Source organism: Pygocentrus nattereri, chromosome 19, assembly GCF_015220715.1.
Source record: "Pygocentrus nattereri isolate fPygNat1 chromosome 19, fPygNat1.pri, whole genome shotgun sequence".
NCBI classification, from domain to species: Eukaryota; Metazoa; Chordata; class Actinopteri; order Characiformes; family Serrasalmidae; genus Pygocentrus; species Pygocentrus nattereri.
The window spans coordinates 35,417,073-35,440,650 of NC_051229.1; the positions used below are offsets into that span (position 1 = coordinate 35,417,073).

The 23,578-nt window shown below is 38.1% G+C and overlaps 2 protein-coding genes across 4 annotated transcripts in view; one reads left to right on the plus strand and one right to left on the minus strand.

The window, feature by feature from the left end:
- smc4 (structural maintenance of chromosomes 4) overlaps window positions 1-11,288 on the minus strand; it is a 25,243-nt gene extending 13,955 nt beyond the window's left edge. Inside the window, exons 1-7 of one of the 2 annotated variants that reach the window (XM_017691836.2) lie at window positions 11,103-11,288; window positions 8,821-8,968; window positions 7,760-7,953; window positions 6,565-6,756; window positions 5,267-5,443; window positions 3,412-3,576; window positions 619-746 (exon numbers count right to left, since the gene is read on the minus strand). In XM_017691836.2, coding sequence (XP_017547325.1) covers window positions 619-746; window positions 3,412-3,576; window positions 5,267-5,443; window positions 6,565-6,756; window positions 7,760-7,953; window positions 8,821-8,959 — 995 coding nt within the window. In that variant the 5' untranslated portion in view covers window positions 8,960-8,968; window positions 11,103-11,288. Of the gene's footprint in view, window positions 1-618; window positions 747-3,411; window positions 3,577-5,266; window positions 5,444-6,564; window positions 6,757-7,759; window positions 7,954-8,820; window positions 9,185-11,102 lie in introns of those variants that run through there. The other variant, XM_017691835.2, reaches the window with a different exon arrangement.
- Window positions 11,289-12,789: 1,501 nt separating this feature from the next.
- ift80 (intraflagellar transport 80 homolog (Chlamydomonas)) overlaps window positions 12,790-23,578 on the plus strand; it is a 102,501-nt gene continuing 91,712 nt past the window's right edge. The window contains exons 1-5 of one of the 2 annotated variants that reach the window (XM_017691839.1): window positions 12,790-12,918; window positions 13,586-13,644; window positions 14,501-14,722; window positions 20,252-20,362; window positions 21,246-21,314. In XM_017691839.1, coding sequence (XP_017547328.1) covers window positions 13,608-13,644; window positions 14,501-14,722; window positions 20,252-20,362; window positions 21,246-21,314 — 439 coding nt within the window. In that variant the 5' untranslated portion in view covers window positions 12,790-12,918; window positions 13,586-13,607. Of the gene's footprint in view, window positions 12,919-13,058; window positions 13,197-13,585; window positions 13,645-14,500; window positions 14,723-20,251; window positions 20,363-21,245; window positions 21,315-23,578 lie in introns of those variants that run through there. The other variant, XM_017691840.2, reaches the window with a different exon arrangement.

Genomic DNA, 23,578 nt, shown 5'->3' on the forward strand with positions numbered 1-23,578 from the left:
TAAAGCAGCAGCAAATAAACAACTGCTGCTTTAATGCTTACAGCAGCATGAGACCATTGCTGCCAGACTATTCTTGTCCTAAATGATGAGCTGTGGCTGTGCAACCAATAAGAGACAGATAGCTAGATAGATTAAAAACCACCACACCTCGCATGCAAAAATGAATCAAACCACTAACTCACAAGCCAGCATATTTTTGTTCTAGCCCAGAGGCACACTTGACCTAATGGGTCTACTAATCAAGCTGATGAGTAACGGAACCCGTTGTTTTAGCTCAGAGTTCAAGCAAAAAGCATGTGCTTAGTGACAAAAGATGAAAATCACTACATTTAAAAAGACAACCTAAAACACAGAAGCAGTAAATGACATAACAGCCATAGCACATTCATAATTTCATGGATTTTGCTGTATAAATTTCTAGAGAACCATCATCAATTTACCACCTATTCAGTAAAAGGAAAACCCCCCATAACTCCCAAAATGCAATGTCTGTGCAAGGGTTCCTTATTTGCTAAAATATTTAACTTTGTTGCTCTAGAAGGGGAAGAGGCAGGGACGTTTCATTCCAAACTATACACAATTATACTGACAGTGTGACGAGTGACTTAATGACCTTACACATAGAACTGGCAGAGTTGGCTCCTCTTCTTGAACATGTCATTCTCCAAAGTGAGAAATTCGACCGCTTTGTTCTTCTCACCCTCCAGGGCATTCTTCTCCTTCTCCACCAGCTTCACACGATTCAGCTTCAAATTCAGAACAAAGTGTGACTTTAGTTCACTCGCTTTTAATTACACCGTAACATCACACAAAGATTAATATGTTTATTAAATGTTACTGTTGAAAACAGCATAGGAATCAAATTGACCAGCTTTTTAATAAAGTCTGTCCAAGATTCATGGAGGCTAAAACCAACATGGATCTCAGGTCTCCTACTTTAAAACGGCAACACAAAAAAGGGTCTTTTCAAACTGGAGCAATTCACAAATACATATTGCATAGCTATTACAATATCATGGAGTAATGATGGCCTCATAACAACTGCCATCTTAAAGCCAACTTATTTAATTAAACAGACTGAATCCTTTGCTGCAAGCAATATTCTACTTTCTAGCCACTTATCCAGTAACTTCAAATATTTTTTACCTTATATACACACACACAACCCCCCCCCCCCCCCCCCCCAATCCCTGTGTCCTGTATACGCATGGCTTACTTGCTAAACAGAACAAGCAAAGCTGAGTATGCACCAAGATCAGTAAAGAAAACTCTTAATTATCCACCAAACAAACCTCACAGCTCTACCACCCCTGCCTGCTAACCAAGACCGCTACTAGGACTGCTTCATTATAATTAAAAATAATTAAAACACATAAATCTCACCATCACTCAGTTTCTTTATTGCTGAATGTTTTGCGATTGTTCTTGGCAGGGTGGGGGCAAAAAAAAAAAAAAAAGGAAAGAATGAGGAGCTCTTGTTGGCAAAGCTGAGCAAGACTGTATGAATTGTGCAGTGTCACTCAAGGCACTTTTAGCTGGAACCTTCAGAAATATAAATAAAAAGCCATAAATGACGACATATGTTGTACAAGTTCTCCCTGTCCTTTCCTTTTATTCTTGATCTTTGAGAAAGAAGCTGACATTTAAAGAGGAAAAAGATACCCCTGAGCTGGGAACTTCAGCCAAAATAAATAAGCTAAGAAAGCAGCGTCAGCAAAACGTAGCAATGGCTGTATACACAATATAATCACATAAATCAAACAATGCAACTGAATAAATGCTCTTGGTCCCAAAATAAACAAGGACAACCTCAAAATAGGGTTTTCAGTGCAGGGGTCTAAGAGCTCAGTACTTACCGTTCTAACTATTTAAGAAGGAATGTTAGTCTTACCTGAAAACTACTTCAGAAAATCCTTAATCCACAGTCAGCAAATCAGACTCAAAATCTAATCCTTAACTGGAATTAATGATCGTTTCGGAATCACACCACCATTTAACTTGCACAAGAAATGACCACTTTGGATGTGCCAAGGTACGTTAAATTCAGCATTAGTAGATCCATTTGCCCCAGTTACCAAACACTAGATTATTTTTATCCATTCATACACACCACCACAAAAGGCACACAATTAACTTTTTCTAAAAAATTGAAAAGCAAACCACCGAGCTTAGTTCGAAAAGAAATACTTGTTTTATATACAAGTCTCTCACACTTACACACACACACCAAATTAAAATTTCAAAACACAACGTAGTCACTGAGATTTATCTTCCCCCCCCCCCCATTGACCACATTGCCTCTTTTTAATGGTCACTGTATTAAAAGCATTTTACTTACTTAAATTCTGTATACTAACCTAACACCAACTGTAGCGAAAGGTCCAACAAAATGAGACCACCCCCAGCCCCCGAAAAACAACAACAACAACAACAACAACAACAACAACAACAACAACAACGATAAAAAAACCATCTATAATAATACCAACAACAACCATAGTAATACATTTTGACATAAGATATCACAGTATTGTCTGTCACTCATTTAAGAAATGGCTGGCAATTATGGCATGTTGTGCATTGCTTTGTAAATGCATTACATAAAATTAAGTAAACTGTTCTGATTATTTCAATGCTGCCTAATGTACATCAAAGGAATAGGACTGGTCATCCTAACTGTCCTCTTGTTATTGTACCCATTATGAAATCTCTCTTTTGCCAGATTGCAGATAATGGATTTGAATATAAATAAAACAAAAATAAACATTACTTTAGGAATATCTTTAATTCAATTAGACAGTTTGAAATGGGACCCAACTGTATGAAGGGCCAAGTAAAGCTGATCAATCACTTACATTTATCATTTTTAATTTTGAATATGTGCCAACAGTCACAAGCTGCCTGTGACCAGCTTTGACCAGAGGTCATAAATAAGCATGTGAAAGAGGAATTAGCATTTTTATGTCACTGCCTTCTCCATTAGACTATGCTACTCATTTGCTACATACTAAACCAAACAAACAAACAAACAAACAAAATAAATAAATAAATAAATAAATAAAGTAACAAGTACTGTAACGAGTCAGTCATCACAAGCAACATTTAGCATTTTGATGCCTGCTGAAATTAGGCTCAAAAAACAATGAGCCCCCACCCCTATCCACCAACAAATACAAATTGTATTTTAATCACCACAGGGTGTAAACTGATATGAAAGCAAGTTAACAGAAATACTACACAAGATCTCAATGTTTTGTCCCACCTGCTAAACTTTAAAATGCTGGCAACTCTGATACTTTTCCCACCACAATATTCTGCTGTTTTTGTGCTCCAAGAGCCAAAAGAACCAGAAGCCCTTTTATTTTGGTTAGTAGGAACTTCAGAGGTTTTAGGAGGTGTTTCTTAGCTCACCTTTTCGCCCCTCTGTTCATTGAGTAGCTCTACTCGTCTGCACAAAGTGTTGATGGGCTCTTTGAGTCGGCAGGAGCCAATAATGTCCTCTAGGTATTCCAGCATACCTTCGTCATGCTCTGTCTGGCCTTTGGGCTTCATCATAGCAATTTGCTCCACTTCCCCCTGATGAAGACACACACAGACACACACACACACACACACACACACACACACACACACAAAACAAACATGTAATAATAATAATAATAATAATAATAATAATAATAGTCGTCATTTAATAAACAATAAACACCGCTGCAACATTAAAAAGAGTAAAATCTGCATAATGAGCATTTTCATATAACAAAAAAAAAAAACCAAACAAACAAACAAACAAAAAAAAACCCAAAAACAACAACAACAAAAAACCAACAAAACAAAAAAAACCCAAAAACTAAACTAAACTAAACACTTATTTCTGCGAACTAGCCAAAAACTAGAAACTGGGTATAAACCTTTACATCTAAGGTTTTAATCTTTTTTCTTCCCCTTCACTGCCATACATGCATACCCACATGTTACCCCATGATACCAAAGATATACCACACACATGTAGCAGGACTGTGAGAGATCTGCTTTCTGTAAAGACCACAGAAAGACACTAGGTAAAACTTAACCTGGTATACCTTAATACAAAGCTGAACATGTGTGGAAAACACAAGGACAGATAATGTTCAACAAATGTTACTTTAATAAATAAATAAAAATAAGAATTAAAATAAAAATAAAAAAAAATCCAAAAGCGCACCACTTTCTCAGCTTATTAACTTTGGCTTCTGCTTAGTGAAGGCTGTGTCGGTTGGAGAAATAAATACATTTAAAAAATAAAAACGGAAAGAGGACAAAATGAAATAATGGATGATACAGTGTCAGGCATAATGCAAACTGCTAGAATGTATTTTATAGTCAAATTATTACAATAACATACAATTTTACTGTACGAGACCAGTATATCACAAAAAAGCATACAATTTTCGTTTACACCTACATCCAACACAGATGAAATATCAATGTAACCCTTGTGATAAAACATAAGAATAAACAGGCCTAACCCCATTTAACCACATCAGTCCTTCAACAAGCAGTACACCAGCATAAAAATCAGGAGACAAATTGCAATACCTGCAGGTTAGTTTTCTAGGGCTAGCTCAACACACACTTATGGATAAAAAAAATTGAATCAAGGTGGAACAAATTAAATAATAGCTCTGCAAATAATAATGACAAAAGTAATGTTCAAAAGATAAACATTAAAAAAATAAAAAGAACAGAAAAAATGATGCTTGACCCTGCCTCACTGAAGCAGCACAAGTAATATTGGGGTTAGACTTTATTTTCTCACACACCAATATTTACGTGCTGCTAAAGTGGAGAAGGCATAGCAGAAAAATGCTGATCCCTGACCTTTTTTGACAGCTCAGATGATGTGTCTTGTGTCTGCTACAGATTCTGAACGACCTTTTCCTCAAGTCCAGTACGGTTCCGATTATGCAATCCCCTTAAAACTCTAAAGCAGCAAATTATGGTTTGCACCTTTTCTGCAATGTTGAAAACCATGATGCGCTGCTATAGCAGTCTAAGGACTGGTGTCAAGTGTCCACTGGCTTTATTAGGTTGCGGGTCCACATAAATAATATCATGTCCTAATTTTATTTGCTTTGAAGATGTCTATGCAGAGCACAAGAAAGGCCAGTAGAAATGATGACATGCATTACACAAAAACCCTGCAAAAAAAAAAAAAAAACCAAACAAAAAAAAAAAAAAAAAACCCACCTACTTAAAAAAGGCTCAACAGAAGAAAAATATTCATTACCTGCAGAATAAGAAATCGGTTGTGGTCAAGGTCAATGCCATGGCTACGGAGCAAAGTTCCAACATCTTTGAAAGTTGCCTTTTTGCCATTAATGTGGTAGGCTGAGGAATTATCTTTACCGGCAGTTCTTGAAACATAGAACTTGCTGTTGGGGATGACATCGTAGTCATCTCCTTCCTGAAATGGGGGAGGTGCACAAACAAACCAGCTTAGCTCCTCAGCACACAGAGCACACTCACACAGCAAACAGCCCAAATAATTAGTCCAGCTGCATTTAAAAAGGTAAAGTACAGTAGTCTCTACAATAAAAAGCCACTGCCTGCCTTCAATCACTCTCCATGACAGTGTTCAACATGGTAGTTGCATCTAGACTAAATGTACTGAAGTGGAGCTGGGGATCTTTGTGTGGCACTGGTAAAATACTACATCATAATAACAACAACAACAACAACAACAACAATAACAATAATAATAACCACCACTATCTAATGTGGTGTGAAGTGTAAAAGTGGCACCAGTGAACAAATGCACTCCAACCCTGCTTACTAATTTAGAGCAGTGTTCTCCTCCCCCCCGTTGCAAGCATAAAACAGTACAACACAGACAATGCACAGAAATGTTTGTGCCTACAAAATTATAGGCTACAAAATACATCAGCTCTCACTACCCTCATAAATAATAACTCGCCATTAAAACCAAAAAGTACATTTCATAAAACATCATGGAAACAGGAAAAACAATGACAAAAAAAGTTGTGAATCCAAACTAACTTACTGCAAAACGTAGAAAATATATATAGAATTTAATTACCAGCATTTCATACTAGTGTGACTCATGAGGCAAGGAACACATCAGTGCCCAAGAAGAAAAAAAATAAATTACTAGTAATTCAGCTTAGTGATCACTAAATATACATTTCAGGGATTTTAGTAACACAAAAATATATTTTGGGTATTTTAGTGTGCCACAACCTGAGGGATTCAAAGTGTGATTAAGAGAATTTCTCTCGCTCACACACACACACACACACACACACGTATATGTATGTATGTATATAAAAATCCCCCACACAAACAACAATCAAAGCTAATCTGTGTAGTTGCGTATATGCAACTTCATTTATAGCAATCCAACACTGCCATGACCTTTCTGCATTCAAAAACACACTACACTTTAAAAGTTCAGAAATTACACACCAACTCCCTAGCACACATCCACACCTACTTATCAAGAACACTATTCCTGAGAGTAGAGCACAGTGACGTGTTACGTGTTACAATAAACATATACAATTCTACCTTATCGATGATCTTCTGAAAGTGCACCTCTACAGTGCAACTCTGGATGTCTTTGTGTCCGTCAGAGCTGTGAATTAAGACTGAGAGCTTCTTGGATCTGATTTTTTGAGCTCTGTATCCAAATACAAAGAGCATTGAGTCGATCACATTGGACTTCCCACTGCCATTTGGGCCGATGATGCAGGAAAAGCGCTGGAAGGTGAGAAAGAGAAAGGGTTAAAGGCATGTGCTCAACCACTGTGACAAGGACAATAATCCTGGGACAGTATGAAGCATTTTCATGTCCGGATCGGTCAGTTACACTCAAATACGATTTGCCTGCTATTAGTTAAAATTAGTGTCATTTATAGAACTGGCCTGTAAACACTTAAGTTAATGGGAAACCCTATAGATTTTAAAAAAGGAAATAGTCGAAAAATCCACATGCACCAGAACATCACCATACTGTAAAAATGATAAATAAATCTTTAGAACCAACATGGAGGTTGCAATAAGCAGAGTGAGGATGAAAGTAATAAAAGGATGACTAATTACTACAAAATAATACTAAATAAAAAAAATTCTGCAGTGCAGGCTGATCGTGGGCCTAGTGTCACTGTCGAGTCATAAAAAGAATCATATTTACAACATAATGAAACTATTACTAATTAGGCGTGTTCAATATGACAATGCCATAGTTATCTTAGTAAACAGTCTCACAATATGCTTTTGAGTTAAGCATTGGTATTGAGAGTACTTCTATAACACTGAACAACAATAAACAACTTGAGAGGGTCTATAAAACAACTATTAACAAAATATTAAGAATGTTAAATGTGAGTCTATTATGCCATTATTTTATTAATTTATTTTAGTTTGTTTTTTTCCTTTTTTGGCAAACAATGCTAATTTAAATTAAATTTAAAAAAAATATTGCACCCAGTTTTTCACAGGATTTTAAATTATATCACTTCTTCTACACTGGTGTGTTTTGTCTGTTACATCTTTTTTCTAAATTGCAGGAAAAAAAAACCCAAAAACAAAATAAACCATGTATTGATGAAATTGACCAAGTATTGTCATATTATACCACCCCCATATCATCCACCCCCACTATCATCATCTTAGCTTAATGTCTATCACGTCTGCTCATATAAAAACAGGCTGAATGGACATGAAACCAAAATCTTCCTTGGAGTAGGGTCACTTCCTTTACCTTGTGGAAAGGCCCCAGAATCTGCTCCCCTGCATACGATTTGAAATTTCGATTCACGATGTGAGTGATCATCAGACGAGGAGCGCCTGGTTCATTGGTCATGGCTGGGGGCGGGGGTGGAGGGATGCTACCGAGGATCTCCTCCAAACTTCGATTATCCACCACCGCCTCGGCAGGCTCCCCGGGAGCTGCATCTGGAGCACAAAAATGAAGGAGAAAAAAGAAAGAAAGAAAGAAAAAAAAAGTTCAACTTTTATTCCAAGAAGCCATTCACTTCAGGTGGAGTTATAAAGAAGTGGGGGAGGGGAGTTGGAGCAAGGGGGAAAAAAAACAAAAAAACAAACAAACAAACAAAAAACATAAGCTCTGTGCTCAGAGAGGAAGAACAAAGACCGGGAGGGAAAGGGAGCAACTTTCAGCCTGGGTACTATTCACGTTGAAAGAGTTGGATAACACTTTCCCAGGCGTCAGTACATTAAGGAGAAAAGGAGAAAAATACCGTTGTAATGTGCTGTCGTTGAAAACAACTGCGACTTGTGTCTATCGGGGTCAATAGGCGAAAACAATATAAACAGAGGGGCTTTAGTAGTTAAAGTTTTCGTAAGGGCACACTCCGTGGGGAAAACAGCTAGTATCGTTTGGTTAAATTGTTTAGTGCATTAAAAAGTACGGTAAAAGTAGCAGGCTGCTGACAATTTTGAGTCATTTTCCCCAAATCGGACAAAAGACAGACAGATAAAGGTAACACGAAAAAGGAAAGCAGTGCATCTGAAAGTCATAACAGCAAAGCCCAAACTTCATTTTAAACTAATCTGTGACTCAAACGCGTTTTCTCAGCTAACAAGTCAAACCACGTCGCGATAATAATCATTATAACGACAAAAACAAAATCACTCCAAAAAGTCAAAGCAACAGCCGCTGCTTTAGCCACAAATACACTCAACAAGCCTCCGCAAGTGAACGACACGCTGGGTAAAAGTCACACGATTGGTACCAAAGAGCTACAAGCAAGTTAAAGCCTCTCCACCAAGCTGCCCCGTTTACTACCCTTTGTTTCTTACCCTTAGTCAGTGGAGGGTCTTGGCCATCCGAGTGGGTTTCTGTAGGGGGGACATGGTGCATCTCCTCGTCGGAGTCATCCTGCGACCCTTTCCCTCGTGGCTTAGCAGCAGTGGAGCTCTTTGTCGTTTTTGCTGGCATGATTAAGCTCTGGAGAAGAAATTGGACAAGGGTCAGCATTAGATCCAACGGCCTGACTCGGTCCAGCGTAGCCGGTGCTCATCCATCCTTCATCATCTTCCCTCTGGACTTAAAGAAAAGGGGCTCTTCTAGCTCAACGTTACCCCCCGTCATCAGACGCATCCATAGGTCGTGTTTTTTTGCCATGCAGTGCATGAGCCAGACTTAGACTTGTGTCTTTGTTGTCAGTGCCTGCCCTCGAAACACTAGCAGTGTTTATAAAAAAAAAAAAAAAAAAAAAAAAAGTTTAAACGCGTATAAAACCATGACATGCACGTCTACCGTCTTCATGCTACGCGCCCAAATTTACATAGGTTAAAAAAATAAATAAAAATGTATATAATGCACTGGCGAATGTGATTCAGAAATCCCTCCCCATCCGTAAAATATGGTTTAGTGTTGCACGGTGGCCAGCTAAGCTACTAAACACCAAAGTTTCGCTGCTCACACACAAAGCGTCAAGTTGCCACAGCACGACGATGGAAAAAAATGGTGACGTTTCTCTGTCAACAACGAACTAAGTTACGGGACACAAACGGCAATCTGACGCTGTCAGACCTACAGCTGACATTAGCCGCATTGACCAATGTTTCAGAAACAACACACTGCTATTAGTTCCTTTAGGTGCCCCGCGATGTTAAACGCCAGCAATTAACGTTTTAAAGATGATTTGTTGACCGAGTGGTGACAACCTACCGAGCTACACAACCAGACAAGCTAACCTAGCTAACCTAGCTGGGTTAGTAGACCTAACTTACCTAAAAAGCACACTCTTTAAAAAAAGATCCGTCAAAGGTTCTTTAGTAAATGCAATGGTTCTGTTTAGAACCATGAGCTGTAAATGGTTCTTTGGACTGACTGAGAACGTGTTGTTACGTTATAGCTACGGTTCTAACGTTATATACCACCAAACAGGATCCTTCTGTTGTTACGATGTCAAGCTCGTATACAATAACACCCCCTCTTTTTTGGAGCTATAAAAGGTTCTATATAGAACCATAATCTATATAGGTTAACGCATTCGCCGTGAGCTTGAGGAACCATTTAAGCATAAAGTATTTCTATACAGAACTCATGGTTCTAAGCAGTACCGTTCCCTTTACTGAAGAACCATCTTTTGAAGGTGTTTACTAAGCTAACATTACATGATCTGAAAAGCTCGCTAACCTAGCTAACGTTAACTGGTTAACATAGCTGGCATGTTCTCTGACAAAAAAACAGGACTTGGTTAGCTAACGTGTCAAAGTACGCATCAAGTTATCTTAGCTAGAAATGCTCATTTTGGTAATTCGGTTTATTCTGTGAGCTGGTGCAGGTCTTTGGGTTAGCAGTACGAAATTTGTTTTCGCCCTTAAACCCAAGCTGGTGCACTGTCCATTCCCACAGAACCAGCAGAGAGCCCACGGCTGCAGGTTTACCAGATTAACTCGGCTAAGTTACTATAACTAGCTTCGGGTATTGTTTTTACTGGGTGAAGCGTCTTCGCTTTTCAGCTCACTCCTCATCTTCTATGATCGACGTGTTTGACGTGTAAAACGTATAATGTAGCCACCGTTCCTTAACTGACGTTTAGGTGCCTTTTTTAAATCTAGGTTAACTTGGTTAGTTAGCACTTAAGACAGTTGACGTTAAAATCTTTAAACTACGTCAACTACAAAGCGTCGGCTTCTCACCGATAACCTGGTTTGTTGAATGTTAGAATGGTTAACGTTATCTTAACCTAACTGACTAGTTGAGTCATTAGCTATCGACGTCGTAGATGGTACAATTTCACTCATATAACTACACATTCTTACGCGGCTAGAGTTAGATAGGTTAGTTTTCAAATGGACGACTAACTGCAAATAACCGTCTAGCGTTCGTTTTAAAGCGGACTCGACTGTATATGAAAACTGCTTAGCTGCTTGAGGACAACCAAAGCAGCTTGAAGCTTGTTGTTCGAATTTTACCGTTCCACCTTAAATGGTGCAGCAGTTACAATTGGGTGCCTCAGGCGCCAGAATGTAACTGCTACAGTATTTAAGGTGGAACGGGAAAATTCGAATACGAAACTGGCGAATAGGAAGCCGACTTCATCTTCGCAGTGCAGTTTGAAAACGCTTACCTTTCGCTTTCCGAGATAAATTTTCTAGGTCTTTCAGGCGATTCTTATCCAAAGGCCTGTCCTTAATCGAAATCCGCTGCTGTTTATATCTTTTATAGCGCAAATGACAGAAAAAAATCTGCCCGTTTTATTTTCCTCGAGCCGCCGAGAAGACGAAAACCCGACTTGAAAACTGGCGCCTAAATTCGTTATAGTCCGGCGCAAAGGATCATGGGAGCGCCGCACAGCGCTGAGAGCAGAAATGCAGAAATTCAAAAAAGAGAGCGGAGCGCGGACGATGCCAATGCCTTTTTCACCGATAATAACGCCAAAGCGCAAACTTCCACACGATGTTTGTTTTTCCCGTTTTCGTCTTTAAATATTCCCCACAGCCCAATTCATTTATCACGTCCACGTTATGAATATAAACGATTTAAACAACCAACGTGTACGACTGTAGGCTTTGTGGAGTCGATTCTGACTCTCGATTCGCGCTGCCGGAGTCGATTCCCCGACTCCGCTTGATTTTCACAAGCGGCAGAGACACTGATAAAGAGAAACGATTCTAAACGTAGTTTGTGTACTTTGTGGGTTTATAGCTATGAATTGGAGGTAGAGTGTTATGCGCAAGCGAACTCAGACGCTGTGGTAGCTATCTGATTTGTAGTTAAAGAAACTGAGTAACGAATGCTGCTCAAACCCAAAACTGCATTATCTTTTTATCCGTTAAAATATCCCTCACGCAAATCATCCCGACAAACAAGAGTCGACTCCAAACATTTTGACTCTTAGAGTTGGCCAGACGCGGCGCCAAAGAACCGACTCCCTATTACCAGGCGGAGGTGGAGGTTTGAGGAAGTGCTTGCTACTGCTAGGCAGAACAGTTGTGTAGGTCTTTTTATACACACATGTACGTTACAAAGTAGAACCGTAAATATTGGTGGAAGAGAATTCCAAGGATTTTTCAATACATTCTATGTAATTAAAGGGTTTAGATGTATTCAGAAGTTATTCAGAGTGGTTTTGGTGTGATTGTAGAGAGAGATTTCTTCACAGTGGTGGTGATGGGAACCAGGGGTCATCATAACTACAGCACTAATATAGCCATTTTACTTACTATACAAAACAACCAGTGAACCTACACGTGTCTTCTGAGTGTTTAAATGGAATGTTGATGACGGCGAAATAGTGGAAAATCTAAAAAGAAAAAAAAAATCCTTTGGGGACTATTTTGCCTTATAATGCCCTGCATGTACATCTCCACTATGGATGGATTAACATAAACAGAATGAAATACAATTTAGGCCAAAACCCTGTCACAAAACTATCATAAAACAATGAGGATTTCACACCAAACCACTCTGAATGACTGAGGATTTAATTAACTTAATTCTTAACCACACACACACACACACACACGTACACCTTCTAAGCCGCTTCTCCTTCTGGGTCGCGGGTGGAGATGGAGCCTATTCTAGCAGTCATTGGGTGGTAGGCATCATACACCCTGGACAGGTCAGCTGGGAACAGTGTTAATGAAATAGAAATTTTTGTAAGTATTCTGCCCAACCGTGCATCCATCTCAACCTTTTAATTGTGTAGAAATTTTTGAAAGGTGGGTGTAGTTCCCCTTTAATGCTTTGTTGGTCTGAGTAGATGGAAAAAAGCGCGAGGGTTGCCAGGCAAGCTCACCCCGTCTAATCTCGCGAGACAAACAGCAACTCGAAATCACGTAGTGGAGGGGCTTCTCTGGTAGCGCTGGAAATCTTGAAAATACAACTAAAACGCATGTAACTCAGAAGCATGTAGCGACTTGGCGGCTTGTTTTTGGAAAAACGTAAGCAAGGAGCTTGAGTCTGGTGTTTAGAAAACTCTCGTTGAACCTTTTCTTTTCTACAGCTTAACTATTTTTCTCGTGAATTCTCAGCTATCTCACAGTTAGCATGCGCTAACAGCCAAGCAGTCAACGCGTTACCGTAGCAACGAGATTTAGCTCCAGAAGGAGAAGTAGTTTCGTCAGCTAACCTCGTCGTTTTTCTCCGTTTTTGTTTCAATTCGCTGGAGAACACAGACTTGAGGAGTTGACGAAGACAACGGAGTTGTAACACCACCTAGGTTAATAGTGTAACATTGACGAAGCTGAACTTAGCTTTGTCTTACGACTTTTCCCGTTCCACCTTAAATGCCGCAGCGCACACAGGCGCCAGAATGTAACCGCTGCAGCATTTAAGGTGGAACGGGAAAATCCGAAAACAAACTGGCGAATAGCAACTTTAGACTTTTATAATATTGTATATCCTTGTAAGGTTAAGTTATCTAGGCACTGAGTTAACTAGCTGTCCGCTTGCTAACCATGGCTAGTGTGAATATCGTGCACCATAACGAATTTGAGATTTGTTTAGCCAGTTTATGAATGTAAGAGAAGCAATGTTTCATTCTTCTGCAGTAAGCATGAGAAGCTGCTTAGCTTCTCTGACTTCATGTGCTTTCATGTCTCTCCACAGGGTTTGGATTCGCGGCGACAAAATGAGATTCAAAACTTCTCTGCTGAAGGAGCCGAAGCATATCCTTTTGTTAAATGGGAGGGGAATTCCACCGATTCTTCAGAATTTCTGCATAATTCATTTGTTGACGATCTAGGCAGCCATTCATGCTGGTTAAATGGAAAAGATATAAGTGACTCAAATTTTCGTGCAGTGGTGGTGATAGGAACCAGGGGTCTTAGTATCTTCAGCACAGATGTAGCCCTTTATTTACTATTCAAATGACCAGTGAATCTACAGGTATTTTCTGAGTGCATATAAAAGATTTACACGTTGTTGATGGTTGGGAAATGATCAAAATGTCCTGCATATACCTCCCTACCATGGATGCTTTAAAAAATATGTTTTAGACCAAAACCTTGTATTTTGAACCATCATAGAACAGTGTCTCAGGCATCAGACAGCGTATTTGTAACTATCTTATGTTGTATATCTTTGTTTATCTTGATGATGGTAAGCTTATGGTAAATGGTAAACGTTTCTTTGGTTACCATTTGTCTTACAAAGCCCTGAAAGTACCCATCTACCCTAAGTAGGTCATTACCTTAACTGAAAACTATCGTCAAGCCATTTTGTGAAGTAATTTTCTGTAAGCGAGGTTGTAGAGACATTGAACTCTTCAGACGTCTGGTTCCTGTCTCTGCCACTTTGATCAGTTTTGACTCCGTAAGTTTCTCTAGAACAGAACATTTAACACCAAACCACTCTGAATGACTTTATTTACATCTTGTCAGTGTAATTATGTAGAGATTTAGAAAAAATATCTGTAATTCCCCTTAAATTTTGTGCACTGTTTTTTTTTTTTTTTTTTGGTTCTTTCAATAATTGAAAAACACAAAAAAGTTTTTATAGATATTCACCTTAACCGGTGTTTACATACAGAATTGGTCAGCTGTGTGGGCTGGACCACAGCTGATGAACTATACTCCTGCAGTGAAGACCATCAGATATTAAAATGGAATCTGCTTACAAATGAGACCGTTGTGGTGGTGAAACTCCAGGACGACATCTACCCCATTGACCTGCACTGGTTTCCCAAGACTGTCGGTGGGAAGAAGCAAGCTGCCGCAGAAATCTTTGCACTCACCAGCACTGATGGTAATTCCACAAGCACGGAGCCATTTCCTTACTCTGTTTCAATCATGTTGTTTGCCTTTAAATTCTAGATACAGAATGCATCATGCATGTCATTACTCTGGAAGTGAGGTAGGTAGCACATAACTCGAGTTTTATATCACACATTTGAATGAACCTTTTATCTAGAACTGGGCACCACCATTTGTCCAGTTGTTTGGACAGCTCTGTTCATTGCTGCCACCCTGTGTTTTGCAAGGGCACATTTATGCATTTTCATTTCTCTTTTGAATCGAGTGGACATTATTTTAAACATCATTTGAGTAGTTGAGCTCTTGCCAAAAACAAAAACTTGATTTCACAGACTGACAGGAATCATCAGTATATGACCGTGTATATATCTGAATGTTGTACTAAGGTGTATATCGTAAATGAGAAAAATAGTGCATTTTTTATAGTTAAGAGTTAAAGTTCATGTACCAGCCTTTGGTCATGAAATTTTAGAGCAATATAAAAGGCAGTTGGCTTTTTTCGAATTCTTTAGAAATAAAAACAGTGATACAAGGTTTTGTCCTGACAACAATGATGTACAAAAATGGGCACCAAATTTTTTTTGTTTTGTTTATTTTCTAAGTGAACACACCCTCTACAGAGAACAAACCTCTGCACATTTTAATGCATAATTACTGTTTACTTGGCAAATTAAACATACTGGAAAACATAAAATGTAAAACATAACATTTTTGGGAAAACTCAGCAAATAAACAGAAGCTGTGCACTTAAAATTAGCAGAAATATGCCATAATTAAATTGGTTCTCTGTAGAAGATGTGTTAACTTATTTTCCTGGGGGCAGTCAAACATTTGCATACTATACATGGGAATATTATTTTTGGCGCTTAAGTGTAAAAAATTAAAAACCTTCTCAGGGGTGTTTTGTTCAGCCAGTATTGTTGTTTTCAGGCTGAAACATAAATGAACACCAAGCTCCTCCCTTATTATCTGATTTGAAACAAAATCACAGACTTAATTTCAGATTTTCTCACTCTGATTCAAACTAGTCATGAAATATGCTTACATTACTTTGACAGACCCTTTCATTGTTGAATTTTAATGCATATGTTCATGACACATTATTGTGAGAAATCATAAAAAGATAAACAGTCCTGAGTGCTGGCTTAATTACCACAGATCTAGGCAGTCTTTTAGTGTCATTTACAGTTGGCACAGTGAGAAACTAAGTGGTGGAGTTGGTGGAGCTGCTGCTAACGATGAATTAGTAATCGATTAATCTACTGATTCATGTTTTGATGCATCAGTAAATGTTTATTTTTGTTCCCTTAGCAAAAAAGCTGCAGGAAGGTCACTTTTTCCCCCCAATACAGATTAATTAAAACAACTGATATCTTGATGACTTAAATCATGAACAGATAAAGCTGAGCTGCAGCCTTCCTGTGATCAAAATTTCTTCCTACATGAAACATAAACATGGACTGAAGTTATATACAATACTTACATTACTATAGCTTAGTCTTTACTAACAGTAATAGGCGACAACAACGGTAGGATGTAAGGTAACTTTATAAAGGTGAGCTTTATTCATTTTATCATCATCCCAAAAAGCAAATTATATGCTATTAAAGTGCAGTGTGGTAAACCTACATCATGAAACCATAACAAGAACAAAGTCAACCTGAAGTTTCTGACCAGAGACACATGCATGTTTATTTTCCTCAGGTTTACAGAGGAAACCACTGATTTTTCAAAATGTTGTTGTAATTAAATAATTAACATGTAAACAATATAATGGTTAATTAACATGTAAACAATAGTGGTTTAGTGTGAAATGCTCCATTCATGAGAAACGTACTAAGCTAGAATTGTTTACAGTGGTGGTGATAGGAACCAGACACTTAGAGTTTAACATGTTATTTAATCATCATAGATAATTATTACATGAAATGGTTATGACTTTTTTTTTTTAGATTTTGGCCTAAATTAAAAAAAATTAAAAATCTATTATTAGTGGAGGGATACATCCAAGGTGTTGAGGTAAAATAGTCCCCAAACTTATTGTTTCCAGATTCATCACTATTTTATTGTTATCAGCATTCCATATAAAACCCAGCAGACGCGGGTGGGTTCACTGGTGGTTTTTGGTGCTGTATTTGTGTTCCTATCACCACCACGGTACAGAAAGAGCCTGTAAGTTTCTCCACAACTAACCACTCCGAGTGACTTTGTTTACATCTAGGTGATTGAAATTTTGAAAAATCAGTGACATTCCCCTTTAAACAGGTTTCTCTTTGGAGTTTGCCGCATAATCTACAGTGCTGAAATGAGTTACTGGAGATAGGTGCGGCACATTCAGATGAAGTATTTTTTGGGGTTAAGGAGCGACCTCTCTGTCAATATTCACGGCTCCTTTTTCACAACACATCTGACCACGAATATGCAAATCGATGTATTTACAGTGTCAACGTAATTGATGACGTTGAGGAATTGCAGCAGCCCTACATTTATGGTGTGCTGCAGCTGTAGTAGTTAGATGACTCTAGGTTTTCGTTTTATGGTGTGTGCATTTTTCTCCTTTTGACCTCTGCGTCTCTTGCGCTTATCACATGAAGACATGAAGTGGAGACGCATGGCCATGGCAAACGACGTGTGGTCACCACACTAATGGCAGTGTGGAGTTGCATAAACACACCCACAAACTGAAGCAGTAATTTAGTCTGGCAGTCCCCCGTTGTGATGAAAACTATGTTCAGTCTGTGGACTTGCTCTCACCCCTTTGCACCAGGGCTCCTCCGCTGACTTGTGGACACTTCTGTGTTTTTTCACTCCGCGGTCCTGCCGCTTCAGTGTGGCACATCTTCATTTTACTTTAAGGGGAATTCCACTGATTTTTTTTTTTTTTTTTTTTTTTTTTTTTTTTTAATTACAACTAATTCAACTGTTAATAAGAACAACGTAATCTGGAGTGTTGTGATGTGAAATGGTTTGTTGTGGCGAACTGATTTCTTTATAGCGGTGGTGATACCTTTTACAGTGAATGTACACATGTCTTCAGAGATTTCTTACGTATTGTTAACAATAAAACACTGGTCAGCTTAAAAAATAGTATCCTTTGGGGACACTTTTGCTATCACTGGGGACTATTATTTACAGAGTGGTTGGATATGGACAGTAAATACAGATTTTATTTTGGCCAAAAAAAAGTGATAAATCATACTTTACAGCATATTCTTATAATCTTAAAAATATTAAAATTGTTTGACGGATTATCTCATTATATGCGATACTATACGTTTTCGATTGTTACGTCCATAATCAGTGCAGGTAAGTCACCTGCGTGAGACTGATGCACAACGCATCTATGCATTTTTCACCCCTAGAAAGGACTTGTTCTTATGTTCATTCCTACTTGTTTACCTCCTGCTGCTGATAGTACGACTCTGCGGCCGTATTGAAGTCACACGTCTCGATACTGTTTGTTGCCCACGTGATCTGCGATATTGAGTTTTGACCCGCTCTTTGCTTTGATGTTGAGAGAGCCACCTATCGTAGTGTACGCCTCTCTTATGGTGGAAACTTGCACACCTACCTCAAGTGCTCAAATGTCACATCTCCTTGGCTTGTGCGTTCTGAAATAGTTAAAAAGAAACCACAGATGTTTGACTTTGGTGGGTGGGGAGAAAAAAAAAAATCATGCAGTAACTTTAGCGGTTTGCTCCAGCCCCAGTCACTGCGTGGGCCCCTGGAGCTCTGTAGATACATGTCAAACCTGGGCATGGCGCTCACTGCTGATAGACTGAGCTTACCACTGAACACGGGCACGACCGTGGAGCCTCCCGAAAGCCATTGTTAGGAAATCGACCCTTTTAGAGAAGAAAATGATGTTTTTTCACTTGTTTTCTTAAAATCTTTTAAACATGGCGTTTCACGGTTGTTCACTTACTACCTGCTTTTCTGGGTTGACTACATTCACTTTTGTTTGGAGATCCAAATATAGCACTGGGAGAGAGCAGCAGCATGCTGATTTGCAGTTTTAGGCAACCAGAAATTACATAGAACATTCTGAATTTTTTAATATGCACCGCCACAAAGTATATGGTTGGCTAGTGTCTTTGATAACTGTCTCCATGCCTGATCGCCCTCTGTCTCCAGCACAAGCAAGACTGGTCTAATCTGAGCAGCAGACGTTCTGCGTTTGCTCTCCTATTTTGTGTTCAACGTTTTCCGAAAAGTTACCTAGAGTCAAATTTGCTTCGGAATCTGGAATTAAAGACTGTCCACAGCATATCTAATCCCACTTGAAGAAGCAGCTGGAGGAGTTTTTCCCCATTGAGGCACGTTGTTGATCAAAACCATGCATTCGGAATGGGTGTTCTGACATTTTTAGAAATTTCACTGTCAAAGGGTTTACAATAAATTTGCTCATTATATATAGTGTATAGGCAACTTTTCATTTAAACACAGGCTACATCAGGCTGCATCAATTTACATCCGTTCACGAAAAACAGACTCTTGGCATATAAGGTGCCTTAACGTTTGATTTTTATCTTGGAAACAATAAGACATCTTAGCTACAAATGAAAACAGAAACATTATTTTCAATATTTACCGGTTTTAATGTAAAAATGATTCATCTTTCATTACTAGTTTGTGAACAGTTCACCTGAAAGTTACGTAAGTGCAAATTTAATTATAGCGTTCAAAGATACTAGTTGTAATAGTTGTTGAAAATTCTGGAAAAAACAGGATTCTGGGTGAATCTGGAGAAATATCTGTCTCATTGCTGTCCAAGTTCACAGATGATGTTGCAGTAGGAGTACAAGTTGATGAGCAAAAGCATGTTCTGCTTGTTTAGACATTATTTTCTGAAAGGGACAGAGTTAGATATAAAATTCAGCATTTCCATTTTTAACCATGGAGCTTGTTTACGGTGAGGCAAAACTGAGTAACCACCAAGTAGTAGACAAGTTATAACTTACAAATGGTCAGTATCTACTATATTTTAATCAGTTTTAAAATGATCTGTTAATGATGGTCCATGGTCTTTAAATAGACCCAGAAGCAACATGTCTGCTGATATGTCATTAGCACCTGTGTTAGTGTTTTTGGTAAGTTGTTGGATGTATATAGCCTGTTGTTGCAAAACGTAGTTATTTGGGAGGATATAGTTTCACACAGTTTGTTATTCATGAACAAAACTTTTTCTTTTTGCTTTTAACTTTTCTTATTTCGCCCTCTAGTGCAACAACAGTATGACGTTCATGTGGAATAGAGAGTCTGTTCAAAACACATACAGTTATTGTAGACATGCATAGTTTTACTTCAGTTGTGAAGTTATTTTCCAGTGTTAACAATTGTTGGTTAGCTATGTGGATCAGTTTATGTCTTTGGGTTTCAGAGAAAAAAGAATTAAAAGCAAGCCTTTGAACTGGTGAAAAAGCAGAATCCAGGTTTTAGATTTATTTAGGCCTAAACTGATTGCTGTACATACACATTCATTAATTTTTTCATCAGTTTTCTTTATTTTTTTTGCATTTAGGTAAGTTCCATTTGGTCTCTAAAATGGGGCGCATTGAAAAGAGCGTGGAAGCCCATCGCGGAGCTGTGCTGGCGGGCCGCTGGAACTATGATGGAACTGCTCTCATCACAGGTGGTGATATAAACTAGTGCTCTTTTCTCATAGACACACATCTACATAAATAAAAGGTCTGAAGCACATTATTTTCTAGACTTAGTTGTGATTTAAGGTGGTTTATGCAGTTGGCTGGGGGTGAGTGTCTAAATCTAAAAAGTGTTGAATAGTAGCATATTTAGTTTAGTTGACCGAAATTCCCTTGCTCCTTTACCATAACAGTGATCAGCATCTTTTTTAGGCACTATTGTTCCAACATTATAATATGTGGCTTTTACAACGTTATTTTTTTCAAATCAAATTAGAATATTCAAATTTGGGTCTTTAGCAATTTAGAATTTGGTCAGGGAATAGAAAGAGTACAATACATGGTTAGTTACCCCCTCCAGTAGGTTTCATGATTTAAACATGTTTAACCTCAAATGTGAGCAAACGTGACAGTGGGCTGATGAGTAGATGATTGATTCAGAGATAAGACTTTTAGGCATAGTCTTTGCCTCACGTTCAAACAGAAACTAAAACCACATAGACGGTGTAGGTGTTGAGTGTGTCAGGGAGTTTCTGTCTGTCTTTCTGTCTGTCTTTCTGTCTGTCTTTCTGGCTTTCTTTCTCTCTTTTTTTCTGTTTTTGTTTTTCTTGCTTTCTGTCTTTTTCTTTCTTTGTTTCTGTCTTTCTTTCTGTCTTTCAGCTACTAAATGTGTGCCTAGGGTCTATGTGTTTGTTATTGCCTGTGGATTCATTGTTGAATTATTTAGTGCAGTTTTTCATTCATAATTACAATCCAATTGCACAAAGTAAGTAAAAAAGTTTACTTAGTAAACTTTCCCTTTTACACTTCCTGAATTGTTTAATTTTTCACTGCTCTTTAATGCTAAATTGATAAATTGTCTTCTCTTCCTAGCTGGCGAGGATGGACAAATCAAGATCTGGTCTAAAAGTGGGATGTTGAGGTCCACTTTGGCCCAACAAGGTACACACTGCACCTTTAACTGTTTTACACCACATAATGTTAGAATTACATGTCACTTTCTTAATTCTTTGCGATATATGACTCTCCAAACTGAGCAATATGTGCTGACCTCAAATAACAAACAAACATTTTACTATGCCGTAGATCATAATATATAAGAAGCCATTTTCAAAGTGGAAAGCATGTTAATGCTTTGCTTTAGTGGACATTAAGCCATTAGGATAAGGTCATACCTTTTTCAATATGTCTTTCAGTTGACAGTACGTCAGCTCTTTACTCATCTACTGAGCACATCATAAATTATTACTGAATCATAACTGGAGTAAACCTGTCATTTGAATCCATCTGTATAATGGAACATGGTACTGTAGGCAAAAGCTTTTCTGAATCTGTCCTTCATGCTATGAAAAAGGGAGTGAAGTTTGTAAACATGACAGTGTAAACAATAAATACCAGTGTTCATTCAACTAGTGTATCTGGCTGTAGAGGAAAAGATGCTTGCTAAGAATTTCTTCAGTTGAGAATTAGGCCTTTTGTAAAAACAAAGAACCACTTTACCAGTTTTCTGGGAATGTTCAATAAGCTAGTACTTAATTATCTTAGCATTATTTGGGATATTTGATTTTGTACGAAAGTGCTGTAATCATCAGTGGTGGACAGTAACAAAGTATTTAATTTGTTACTGTACTTAAGTGTTTTTTTTTATGTATCTGTACTGAAGTTTTTCCATTTTGGGCGACTTTTTACTTTCACTCCACTGCATTTCAGAGTCAAATATCTTACTTTTTACTCCACTACATTTTGAGAAATCTGTCATTCCTTTTGGTTTCTTTTTTGACCCGTTGGTTATACTGACCCAGTGCAGCACACGGTTCAGTATGACCAACGGTCATACTGAACCGTCCACGGTCCAGTGCAGTAAACGTCAGCACAGCAGCGTAAAATTTAGGGACAGTCTGTTCAACATAAATGATGAACTAGCCTAACTTTGTGTAAATAGAACACAATATAGATCTGACTTTATACAAATTTATAGTAAATTTATGTTTATGAACAGAGACCAACAGATGCAATATAGTAAAGGAAACTCATTTGTGAACCTGTGTTAAATTTTTTTTTTACTTAAACTTGTAGCTAAGTTGCAAATAAACCTTTAATTGAAACTTGTTTCCAAAAAGTTATTTCTCGGTTCTACCTGATAAACTGTTTGCCTTCAGTGTTTTGTGTTTATGATAATTCTAATAGACATCAGTGTCTCTAATCAATGACATTATATTAAAAGACTGGTTTACCAAGACTGACAGTAGTCATAATTACTCTTTTAGTACTTCTACTTTCGATACTTAAGTACATTTGAAGGCAAATACTTTTGGACTTTTATTCAAGTGGAGGTCTAAAGGGAGGAACTTCTTCTTTTACTGGAGTAATATTATACCTTGGGTTTCTCTGCTTTAACTCAAGTACATGATTTGTATACTTCGTTCACCACTGGTAATCATTACTGCATCTTAAATATAAAGTTAGCAAGTGAGTTGGAAAAAAAAAATCCTTTTATGGTTTGAGGCAAGGGTGTGTTTTATGCATGCAGTTTGTATAATGCTACTGTATAATATGCTGTATAAGGTCCCTTTATTTGTTAGCTACATTAACCTCATTACTCTAGTGTGAAACTAAAGAAGCAACCTTTGGACATCAGACCTGTCTTGGCTGATAGACGGTGTTTGGGGTAAAGGGGGAAATACTGTACTTTTAATTTCTTGCAAACCATCATTTTAATCGTAAGCATAAATAAAAAAAGTATGATGCAGTAAGGGTGACTCAGTGGTTGACAAATAAGCAAAGTCATTCAGAGTGGTTTAATATGAAGTTTGAACATGCATATGTCCTCTGAGTTTTTGTGTGTACTGCTGGTGATGGTAAAATAGAAGAAATGTTTTCTTTGGGTTCTGCTCTGCTCTCTGCCCTTCCTCTTAGGCCTAAAACTACTATCGCCACTGTGAATAATTGTGAGTCTGTATGTTTGCCTAGAACAGAGCATTTTGCATCAAACCACACTGAATAATTTTGAAATTATTTAATTGGCAATTAGTCTTCTGGCATTTGCACAGACTGTATTGAGTGTTTAAACACAGTATGCGTACACTCAACTAATCGCCTTTCAGCAAAATTCACAGTTGTGAATGCTGAACATGACATTCGCGTAAATAGTTTAGATTTGAAGGTTGGTTGGCTTGTTTGTTTATTGTGGGGTAGGTCCTGAGAGA